This window comes from Myotis lucifugus, unplaced genomic scaffold (genome assembly GCF_000147115.1).
Source record: "Myotis lucifugus unplaced genomic scaffold, Myoluc2.0 scaffold_273, whole genome shotgun sequence".
Classification (NCBI taxonomy): Eukaryota; Metazoa; Chordata; class Mammalia; order Chiroptera; family Vespertilionidae; genus Myotis; species Myotis lucifugus.
This window is the reverse complement of record NW_005871321.1, coordinates 244,527-256,606: the sequence shown is the minus strand read 5'-3', so window position 1 is coordinate 256,606 and position 12,080 is coordinate 244,527. Positions and strand designations below refer to the sequence as shown.

The 12,080-nt window shown below is 49.4% G+C and overlaps 1 protein-coding gene across 1 annotated transcript in view; it reads right to left on the bottom strand.

The window, feature by feature from the left end:
• TMEM268 (transmembrane protein 268) overlaps positions 1-12,080 on the bottom strand; it is an 18,494-nt gene that overhangs the window by 5,531 nt on the left and 883 nt on the right. The window contains 5 exon segments of the mRNA XM_023763054.1: positions 479-571; positions 2,464-2,574; positions 5,594-5,743; positions 6,787-6,894; positions 9,100-9,209. Of these exon segments, the coding sequence (XP_023618822.1) occupies positions 479-571; positions 2,464-2,574; positions 5,594-5,743; positions 6,787-6,894; positions 9,100-9,209 (572 nt within the window).

Below are 12,080 nucleotides of genomic sequence, written 5' to 3'. Positions count from 1 at the left end.
GGGCTCAGAGACAGGAGGGCCAGGTCCCAAACGGGGAGTCACCAACTGGCTCCATGACCACCCGAGAGCGACAGGATTTCTCAGAGCCTCGGTTTCCTCATCTGTGGAATCAGAGCAAGAGTTCCCTGATCTTGTTTATAAACGGTGGGCAGGCATTTTGAACAAGTGAAAGCCGCCTAAATACATGGTACTTTCCTCTACCAGGATCCTCATTATTATTATTAACATTCATTACTATTATATTATAAATAAGCATATGCTCACTATAGGAAATGTGGAAAATGACAATAGTTAAAAAAGGAGATTACTTACCATGTGCTTAGTTACAAAGACTTCATTCCCTCGGCAAAACCACCACTGATCTGACACAGGTGTCCTTCCTTCTAAGTAACTTCTCCGTAGACATTTCCCAACATGGAGGTAAGGCAAACTCTACAATTTGTTCGCCTGGTTTATTCTGTCTGTTTGTTTTTCATTTAAGGTATCTTACCTCTTGGCTAGTCTTCATTTCTCGAACATGTTCAGACAAAAACTGCACACAGTTCTCCAGGTCAAAGTAGACAAACCAGAGCTGGGGAAAGAAGAAGCTGTGAGCCCTGGGGCTCAAAGCCAGCCTGACCTTGAACCCTCCATCCCTGAGATGGTCTTCTGTCTCCTGCCGCCTTGCTGGAGGCCCACTGGATGTATCCTGGCCTCTGGCGGGAACATGCCACTCTGCTCTCTCCCAGAGTCCCCACGCAGGAGCAAGTCTCCTTCGTATAGAAAACTGGCTCCGTGTGTACACCTGCCCAGAAGGCTGCAGCCCCACCTCTCACAGTCACTAAGCATCTGATAGACTCCGAGCCGCCCTGCACATCACGTATCCATCCAGGGCTACTGCCTTCATCTTCAGGGGCCCTTCGGTCTGGAATCCAACATGCAAATGAATGAAACCCTTCAGAGCTGTCACCCCCGCTACCCACGGCCAGGTCAGAGGTAATCAACGTGGGTGCTCTGGGGGGAGGGGAGCAGGGGACAAAGTCCTCTCACCTCACCATTACCTCCCCTTCCGCCACAGCCTCAACAGTCCCCAGAAAGCCAGATTAAACTCAGCCAGGCCGAAATCCTCCATGTTCACACATCACATCATCTTGCCAGCTCCACACCTGCCGCACTTCACCCACGTTCTGCAAGAAGCTGGTAGCCCATGTCTCACACCTCCAACCACTGACCCCTTCCTCTGACCCCTGACCTCCCTCCTCCCAGTGACCTACCTATGAGACCCACGGTCACACCCCTCTTGCCAACTAATCCCTCCCACTGTCTCATCCTCAAGGAACATTTCTTTAAGTTAATTTCTTTTCTTTTTCCTTATGAAATTTTACAAACATATGCAAAAGTTGAGCAAATGATGTCATTAACTTCCAGCTACTCAGCATCTTGGTTCAACAATGATCACTTCATGGCTACTCTTGTTTCATCTCCACCCCCACCCATCACTCACCCCAGACACCTCCATCCCCCAACCCACCCTGCCCCACCCCAATGATTTAAAAAAAAAAAACAAGATATGGTATCACCTCATCCCAAGATACTACTTTGAAAATGAAAGAACCCAATTATTTTTAAAATGAATGACCCAATTATGTCCGTTCATGGGTCATTCATCCATCTATGCCTCAAACTAACACTTGCCAAGTCACCCCATGTGCCAATCCATAAAGAGGACTCAGAGACAAATGAGGCTGAAAGGGCCCCTGGTTCAAGGAAATGTCAGTCTCCATGTCACATCTGAACTGCCAGACACCTTACAATGCCATTGAGTTCACCCCCAGGTGTCAGTCAAGATCCCCTTACATTCTACACCATCTCAGGCTCCCTAAACACAAGGACTTGTGTGTGTCTAGAGCAGTGCCTGGCACACACTAGGCTCTCAGTAAATATCTGCAGGATGAACAGGTGATGCGCACAAGGAGATTCTTCCCAGGTCTCTGCCACCCGCCCACCCTGTGCTCCCACCGGGCAAGGGGCAGATGCAGTGCTAAATAGATTTAGCAATCCCACCTGGGGAGCCCAGCCAGGACCCACTGGGTGACCTCATACTAGTCACCTAAGCTCTCCCCACTGTCCTTAGGGCAAAGAAAGCAACCGAGCCAGGTGGACAATGCCTTCAGGATCTGACCTGCCTCTCCCAGGGCCTTGCATGTGCTTGGCACAGAGGAGGCCCCACGGTTTGCTGAATAAATGCTGAATGAGTGAGGCTTGGACTGCCCCTGAGCTTCCCTTCCAGCCTGCCCCATGGAGGTTCCACCCAGAGAAGAGTCTCCAGGAAGGAACACTGGCGCAGGGAGGAAGGGAAGGGCTGCCTACACTGTCTTATTAGCAGACCGGGCAGACACTGTGCAGACTGGGAGAACCTGGGGCCACCACTCCCCATCAGCCCAAAAGTGGGCCGTCAAGGAGAGGTCTCTCGGAGACACGCACCTGAATCACGCTCTGGCAGCCCTCCACCGTGTCCGTCACGCCCAGCAGCACCCGGTGTCGCAGCAGGGCTCCGTTGGCAGCCGCCAGCCTGAGGTCCGTGTTGGTGTTGGCCTGTAAGACAAACACCAGCCCTGTGGCCAGACCTCCACGCTGCCAGGGAGCCCTCGGGCACCAGAAATGACCACACCTCACCCCACCCCTAGCCACCATGGACAGTCCTCTTCTTCGAGACACATCCACGTCCTCTCTATCAAATGGGATTGTGGAGCTGCTGAGACAATCCGATAGTGTCAGGCAGAGTTGAAGCCCAGCTCTGTTACTTCCGGGCTGTGGGGCCCTGGACAGGTTATGTCCCTTCCCTGAGTCTTGCTTTCTGCAGGCGTGAGAACAAAGAAAAAGACCGTCTCTGTCTCCTAGGAATGTGCTGAGATTGAATTGAGTTTGTGTGTGTGAAGCACTTAAGCCAGTGCCTGGGACACAGTCAGGTGCCACAGGTATCTGCAGGAGGAGGGGAGATGGAGGGGGAGAGAGAATGAAGGAGGGATGGAGGGGGAATGGTGGGAGATGGAGGGGGGATGGAGGGAGATGGAGGGGGGATGGAGGGGGATGGAGAGAGGATAGAGGAGAGTTGGAGGGGGCTGACGGGGGAAAGAATGGGGGGTGGGGGACAATAAAGCACCTACTCCGTCTATAAGGCATCTAGCACAGTGCCTGGCCCTCAGTGGAGCGTGGGTGCCCTCTGCAACTGTCTCCTTTTCCAACGCAAACCAATGACAGAATAGATTTAGTTGACAAAGTAGAAGCTAAGCAGGCTAGGGAGACGGGAGAAGGGTCCACAGTGCTGGTTTGGGGAAGAGATCCCCCCATTAAGGGCTTCAGATGCCATTAGAAAGCAGCTCAAGGACAATGGTTCCCAAAGGAGCGGGACCCCCTTAGGAAGCATTTGGAAATGCGAGAAGACTCTTTCTGCTGCCACAGGAATGGATGGCAAAGCTGGCCCTTAGGCACAAGGGCCAGGGATGCTAACTGCTGCCTCCCACTGAGGCCATGCCCCAAGAAAGACAATCCCACACAGAAGAATCGTCTCCTGGCCAACCTGGACTAAAAATGTCCTCTGGGTGAAAGTTCTACTCATCGTTCTCTGGCTGGCCAACCTAACTCCACTTTACATTTAAACCCAAAGTGGGTTTGTTTTCAAACAGGTTTAAAATACAGTGAATTTTCCAGGAATGCCACTACTATGAAAATCAAGGAGTGATTGTGTTTTGCCTAGAATGTTTGCAAGGCTGGTTCCCCCGTTCAGAAACCTGCATCACCTGACTCCACCTCTCACTACCTGCATCATTTTGGACAAATTACTCACTATGTCTCTGCCTCCATCTCCTCATCTCCAAATTGGAGACACTAACTCCCTGTCATAGCAAGGATTTTAATAAGGATGAAATGAGTTCATCCACACAGAACCCTGGGAAGAATAAACACTCGATGCATGTCAGGTAATGATATCATTACGATGATGATACTGAATTGAGAACACAGTGTTTTCCACTGTACCACGCTGGCTGCAACAAATATTTTTAGGACCTTCCCACATGCCCTAGCAACGTGCATTATTCTGTATGGGATACACGGCAGGGGCTTACCTGCCTTCCCCACACACCTTCCGATTTTGAGAAAGGATATTCATGCCCCAAACAAGGGGAAGCAGGCAGTATATACAAACTGCGGAGGCTCTCAAGGATGCTACGTAATGCAGGTCGGCCACTAATAGTAAGATGACAATGGTCAGGAAGAGGGATATGCATGGTCATGAGTGACAAGGAATCCAAGGAGGAAGAAGTCCTTGAGCTGAGGCAAGAACTGAGGAAGCTGTGTGGCCAGGGACTGGTTACTTAACCTCTCTGAGCCTTTTTCCCCACTGGCCAAAAGACTCAATAGTTGTAACAGTTAACACTTACTGAGCACGTACTTTATAGCAGGTACGATTATAAGCAGTTGGCATGTATTAAGTCATTTAATTCTCCAAACAATCTGGGGGGGGAGGGCCATGGGGGGACTCAACCTGCCACTGCTGGCTTTGATGATGGAGAAAGGGAACAAGAGCCAAAGAATGCAGGTGGCCTCCAGGAAAAGGTGAGGAAACGGAGTCTCCCTGGAGGCTCCAGAGAGGATGCAGCCCTGCTGTGTCAACCTTCTAAACCGAGGAACAGTAAGCGAATAAATCTGTGTTAAGTTACTACATTTACGGCGATCTGCCACAGCACCTATGAAATACCAAGAGAGCCGGGTCTTAACTGAGAACTTGGCTTGGAATCTCAGTGTCCTGGCCCTGAATTCCAGCTCTGCCATTTATTGCCAGCATGACCTTGGACTACTGCTAGAGCCTTTTGGAGCCTACAGTACCTCATCTGTAAAATGACTATGGAAGACTCTACCCAGAGATTTACTGGGCAGGTTTAATGAGTTAATGTACATAAAGCCTTTAACAGACAATCAACCACATAGGAAGTGATCCATAAGTATGTTAAAGAAGCAGAATACATTAGTGAGCCACACACACGCCGGGAGGGAGCAATCTCCTTTCTGAATGAGATGGGGAATCAGAGGTCTCGGGTTTTGAACCCCCGCTCCGCCACTCACAGTGGGATCGGGCCAAGTTACCTAACTCTGACCACCCACTCACTGCCTAGTAAGTAGCTGCTGAGTTAAATGAGACATGATTGTCAACAGAGCACAGAGCCAGCACCCAGCCAGCTCCCTCAGGCACCCCGTCCTCGATAATCCCCTCCTCACTCAGAGCCCTCCTGAGCATGGGGGGAGGAGGTGACAGGACTCAGTAACCTTTAAGTGCCACACAAATACTGGCCTTCTGTGCCCTCTCTCACCTCCCAGACTCTCAAAAGAGAGCTTGTTCCAGAGAAACAACCCACAGGGATCCGACAGGAAAGACAGAGAGGATTTAATCACATGTGTGACTTAATTTCTTTGAGTCACTGGGCACAGGAGCCAGTGTGAATTTCAAGGTTGCAGCAATTTGCTGAAGCAGGTGAAAGGAAAAACTCTGACTGGGGATCCTCCTGCCCGCACAGCCCTCCAGAGGAGACGTGGCTGGGGTCCCCGGACATCTCACCTTCCTCTGGTGTCTCTCGAAGATGAGCATGAGAGTCAGCGTCAGGCTCAGCGCGGCCAGGGTCACCAGCAGCACGCCCGCCCAGTGGTTCCCCAGGGCAAACATCTGGCTGGTGGAGTAGATGTTGGCCCACACCACCACATAGAAAACCTGCGGGAAGTGGGGCAAGGGCAAGGTCAGGAACGCCAGTCCTCTCGAGAGGCAGCTCCACTCAAGGGGACACACTTCTGACACCTCCTTGGATGCACAGAGCTCCCAGGGCCCGTGAGAGACTGATGGGGGCCTGTGAGAATGAGCCCTTGTTCCTTGATCATAAGTGAAGGTAGGAAAATGGGGTGAGACTAGTTACTCCAAATCCCTGCTTGCACTGATTTTAAATAAAGCAGAAAAGGGCAGGGGTCTTGGGAGGGAGAGAAATTTGAGGCAGAAACCCACCGTGATCCTTCAACAGCTATGTGGCCTGGACAAGTTATAACAACGCTCTGAGCCTCAGTTTCCTCATCTGTAAAATGGGGATAATACTAACTTCACAGGGTGGATATAGGGATTAAGAAGATAACATGTTAACAGCATAACACTTGTTAGAAAGTTAATAAAAGCCAGTTGCCATCCCTTTTCCTTCCTGAGAAGCAGGACATAGGGGTTAAGAGTGGTATTTGACCATTTTCCATAGAGGAGCAACAAGTCGCAGTGATTAAGAGGGGTTGAACCAGAGTGCCTGGGTTCAAATACTTGCTATGTCATTTATATGTATGCATGTGTGTTTGTATATATGTAGGTATATATGTATGTTTATATGTATCTATACACGTGTGTACACACACACACACGATTAGAGCTAAAATGGACCTACCTGTTAAACAAATGGGGAAACCAAGTCCCAGAGAGGAGAGAAGTCTTGACCAAAGCCAGACGCCGAGTCCAGAGCCTCAGTGGTGGGTCTGCAGATCCACAATGCCAAGCTCTGCCCTCAGTAAACCCTGCTCCCATCCTCTACATGGGGACCTGGCCACAACTCCCTGCCATCAATTCCCTTATCCCAAACCCAGGTCCCTGGTGCTGCCCTCAGCCAGGCAGCGGGGCCGCCAGCCCCCAAACCCGCACCCACGCCAACAGGCTTCACCACAGGACGCCGAATCCAGCCATGCCACAGGGGCAACAGCAGGACAGTGTGGGCCCACCTCCCTCCTCACCACAGCGAAGGCCAGCCGCATGGGCCTGGAGTTGTAGATGATGTATCTTCTCACTTGGGGCTCCAAGAGGGCGCTCTCGGCCAAGCTCCTGTACTGGTCAGCCGGGACCTGCTTGGCCACCCAAGGGAAAGAGATCGGTCAGCCACAGAGAACCTTCCCCACCTCCTTCCCGCCAGCAAGCATGTCATTCCCAGTTCACATGACTGTCATGCGGAAGGGGGATCCGGCTGGCTCTGGGCTGGACCAGAGGCAGAATGAGGAGCTCAGAGCACTGATGGCGACCACAGGGCGCAACTCCCGGCTCAGGAAAGGTCAGGCCTCCCCGGTGAGGTGGGGCGGCTCAAAAGCCAGGAGGCATCCCACAGAGAGATCCCTGCAGCCCGAGGCTCAGTATCTCATGGCCGACCGGGATAGCCTAAAGTTTAAGGCACAGGCCTGGGAGTCAGCTGGCCCTGGGTCCAAACCTTGGCCCTGCCACTCATGTGCTGTGTGACCTGGAGAAAGTAACTGCACTTTTCTGCGCCTCAGACTCTTCCTCTGTAAATCAAGGATAATAAGAGTGCCCACCTTGTAGGGGTGGTGTGCCTATTAAATAAGATAACACAGTACTTATACAGTAAGCATATATATATATGCTAAGTTTATACATATCATCTGGACATCTTTGGGGGCCTTTGTTCTGCCGACCACAGTTGGTTTTGCCTTCTTGGACAGATATGTGTATCTAAGTGTATGTGTATGCTGGCCCAGTGCTGGTTCCACGGTGAACAAGTGCTATTATCAGTACTGCAATATCAGTGCCTATTAATACAGCCCAAAGTACTGAAAACTCCCATCTTCCTGCCCACACAATAATGCCGTAGTGCAAAAGGCCCCACAAGAGTGCACTGCTTAAGAAAACAGAATTTGGCGTGGCTGGTGTTGCTCAGTGGTTGAGCGTCGACCGATGAACCAGGAGGTCACGGTTCGATTCCTGGTCAGGGCACGTGTCCGGGTCGCAGACTCAACCCCCAGTGTGGGGCGTGCAGGAAGCAGCCGATCAATGATTCTCTCTCACCAGTGATGTTTCTACCCTCTCTGAAATCAATAAAAACGCATTTTTTTAAAAAAGGAAAACAGAATTTAACCAGGAAAGGTACAGGAACACAGCAAGACAGTATGTAAACTGTCCATGGGTGAAGAAAACCCCATCTGAAGATAACTGTTTAAGAAAAATGTTCTCAACAAAGGCTGGAAGGGAACGGGGGAAGATAAACCAGCTGTTGTGCTGATGTGGGCTTAGTACTATCGATTTGGAAAGTTTCCCTTTAAGGGTAACAAAATGTTGTTTTTCACAATAATGCAATTCAGTTAAAAGACGTGAACTCTAAAATCTGCAGGGTAAAATTAGCAGTGTACCTTCCCCATCCATAACTGAGCCTCCCTGGGAAGCGCAGGGAAAGGCTCCCATGCTGGGGGAGAAAACCGCAGCTGGGGTACTTAATGATGACAGCAACAGCTACAATTTATTGAACATTTACTCTGTGCCAGAGACAGTGCCGTGTTCCTCAGGCATTACTTCACTTAATCATCACAAAAACCCTATGTAACAGGTATTAATGCTGCCCTCACGATGATGACACTGTGGCTCAGAGAGGTTAAGTCACCTGTCCCAAGTCACACAGGCAGTAGGAGAGCTCGATCTGCATGCAGAGCTATGGATCTGTGATGCCTAGACCTCGAGTCACTATGCTTAAAGGTACTGCATTATCAGCTAATGAGTCCTATAATGTTTCCTCTCCTAAAATGCCCTTCCCCCTGTCTACCCAGCAAACTCCTACTTTTCCTCAAGATCCCAGATCAAGTAGCTGCTCCTCTGTGAAGCTTTTACAACCACTGCCCGCACACCAGGCAGGTTTCTCATTTTCTCCTGTGCAGGCCGTCTTCCATGCCTTACACAGTCCTCTCATGCAGCATTAATATCAGACTGTCGGGTTCACCTGACATATGTCCATCTCCGCACTGGGCTCTGGGAGCAGTGTGAGCCCAGGCACCAGGGTCTATTCAACTCTCCCGTGTTTAGTGCCCAGCTACGGGCCTGGCAGAGTGGGTATCCAAAATGCACATCTGTTAAGTGAAATAATGCAGAAGAGAGGACAGTTCTAACACATCTCCCTTCTCTCCCTTACCATATCAAGAATATGCTATATGTTTAATGAAATATTTTGTGAAGAACTAGATGAAAGGATCGATGGACAGGCGGATGGATGGATGGATGGATGGATGGATGGATGGATGGAAAAACAGTAAGGATGTAATCAAATCAGCCCTCACCTGAATGCCCCAGGTCTGCAGCTGCTGTTCTGCGGCTCCCAGATCAAAGGAGATGGGTGCACAGGTATTGTCGATCCGGAGAACCGTAAGGACCTGGCCATTGCGGAGATCTGAAAGCAGACAGGAGCTTCACCTGGCTGAGCAATCACTACTACTTTGGATGAGCTTGCCAACTCCTCTGGCCACGAGAGCCTTCCCATGGCAAGGAGGGACAGGTGGCTGTCCTCAGCTCCCTACAGAAGAACTGGAATTGACAAGAAAGCCTCCAGGGGCAGAACTGGGGGCCGGAGCATGGAGGCCATTAGGACACAATGGGAGACCATGTAGGGAAGAACCTCCCCAAAATGAAAGCTGTCCACACAGAATGGGAGGTAGTGAGCTCCCCATCACAAGGGATGTTTCAACAGAGACAACAATAAACTACAGTGAGGAGATGATGGAGTAGACATTCATTCAAACACTGCTCAACTCTTGCATTCCCAGTGGGTGCAGAGTCTCAGATAACCAACTGTGGTAGGCAGAACCATGGGCCCCAGAGATCCCCACCCCACTCCCCAGAACCTGTGCATGTGTTATGTACACGGCAAAGGAGAATTAAGGTTGCAGATGGACTTAACGTTGCTAATCAGCTGACTGTAAATTGGGTGACTGGCCTGGATTATCTGGGTGGACCCAATATAACTACAAGGATCCCGAAAAGTGGAAGAGGGAGACAAAAGAGTCAGGAGGGATGTGACTGGAAGAAAGACACAGAGAGACAGAGCACTGCTGGCTTTGAAGAGGGGGGAAGGGGTCATGAGCCAAGGAATGTAGGCAGCCTTAGCAGCTGGGAAAGCCAAGGAACCAGCTTCTCCCCTGAGCCTCCTGAGCGAATGCAGCTCTGCTGACACGGTGAGGACGTCCACTGAGTGAGGCCAAAGGCAGAACCTGGAGAGGTAACCTATGTTCTGCAAGCCACTATGCCAGCGGTAATTAGTTATAGCAACTGTAGAAGGTGCACATGGACTTACTGGAAGCCCCTCCCAGTGTGAAAATCCGAGCACAACTTTTGGCTCCAAGTGTAACTTAAGTTGCTCCTCAGTATCTACGGGGGATTGGTTCCAGGACCCCTCACAGATACCAAAACCCGCCGATGTTCAAGTCCCTTACATGAAATGGTGTACAGTTGGCCTTCCCCATCCGAAAACTCCCAACCACGGATTGAAAACAGCACAGGTATTTATTGAGAAAAATCAGCATGTCCATGGGGCCACACAGTTCAAACCCGTGTGTCCAAGGGTCAACTGTATTTGTTTTCACTCCCACACCAGAAAGGATTTAAGGTGGCTTCATAAAAATAAATTTTAAAAAGATAAAATTATAAAATTAGATTTAAAAATAAGCAAATGAGCAAGCCCTGGCCGGATGGCTCAATTGGTTGGACCATCATCCCATGCACCAAAAAAGTTGCAGGTTCAGTTCCCAGTCAGGGCACATGCCCAGGTTCCAGGTTCAATCTCTGGTCAGGGCACATGTAGGAGGCAACTGATCAATGCTTCTCTCTCTCTCTCTCTTTCTCTCTCTCCCTTCTTCTCTCTCTAAAATCAATAAAAACATATCCTAGGGTGAGGATTAAAAAATAATAATAATAACGCCATGGTTGGTTTGGTTTGGTTCAGTGGTTAGAGCATCAGCCCAAGAACCAAAGGGTCCCGGGTTCAATTCCTGGTCAAGGGCACGTACCTCAGTTGCAGGTTCATCTTGCCCTGGTTGGGGTGCATGCAGGAGGAAATCAATCAAAGTGTTTCCCTCACATCGATGTTTCTCTTTCTCTCTCTCTCTCTCTCTCTCTCTCTCTCTCTCTTCCCCTCTCACTCCCTCCCTCCCTCCCATCCTCTTCCCATCCTCCTACTCTCTCTAAAGTCAATGGAAAAAATATCTTCGGGGATGAGAATTAAAAATAATAATAATAATAATAATAATAATAATAAGCAAATGAGAAAAACTAGGCAAAAAGAAAATAAGGACAGATAGAACAATAAAGTAAAATAAGGAAAAAATAGAACAATAAAGTAAAATAAGAATAGCTTCTGGGATTTGAGCCTTTACTATGTACCAGGCTTCAAGTCATGATTTCATTTACTCCTCCAAGGGCCCTTAAGAGGTGGACACCATTATCATGGAAAAGAAAAGGAGCCTTTGAAAGATGAACAGAGGAACTTGACCAATGTTACCAGAGGAAGTGAAAGTAAGAAAGAGGAGGAGGAGGAGAAAAGGTAATACACAAAATGCAGGCACGCATGCTGGATGGGGCCCCGACTAGCTCCCCGTTCCATCACACAGCATGGAATGGGGAGCCCACGGAGGCTTGGACTCCACAGAGCATGGGAACTGCTCCCCCAGCAGGCGCTTTGCCACTGAACAAATGTTTGCCCAAGCAATGCAAACACTCCCCGCGGTTTCTCTGTCTGCCTTCCGAACCAGGAGTTCCAGCTTCTTGGCAATCATGTCCTTCATCTGTTCCTTAAAGTGAAAATAGCAATTCCTCCACTTAGAAAGGCTTGTTTGCACACCTAGATTAGGGGGAAAGATCTGGAAAGCTACCAAAGAAGTGTGTGAGTGTGTGCTTGTGTTTGTGCTTGTGTGTGGGGGGAGGGGGGCGGGGGGGGGCGGCAATTTCCTACAAAATAAGAACTGGTTTGCCAAAAATCAGTGGAGTAATGTCTTCAAAATTCTAAAGGAAAATTATTTCATTCTGTTTCATTCCACTGTTGTGTATGTGTAAATTGCTTTCCTAATAACAGTAGTAAAAAAAGGAACCCTTGTGCCCTCTGGCCCTTGCCTCAGCAGACAAGCGCTGCTTGTCACCAGTTGTGATTTCAAACTGCTGCCTTTTTAGAAACTCATAAAATGCTGATTCCATTCAAAAGTAATGCACATCTTTCTGATACGCTTGTAAATGTTTCTCCTTATTAGATGATGTATGTATTGAAGTCATTAGG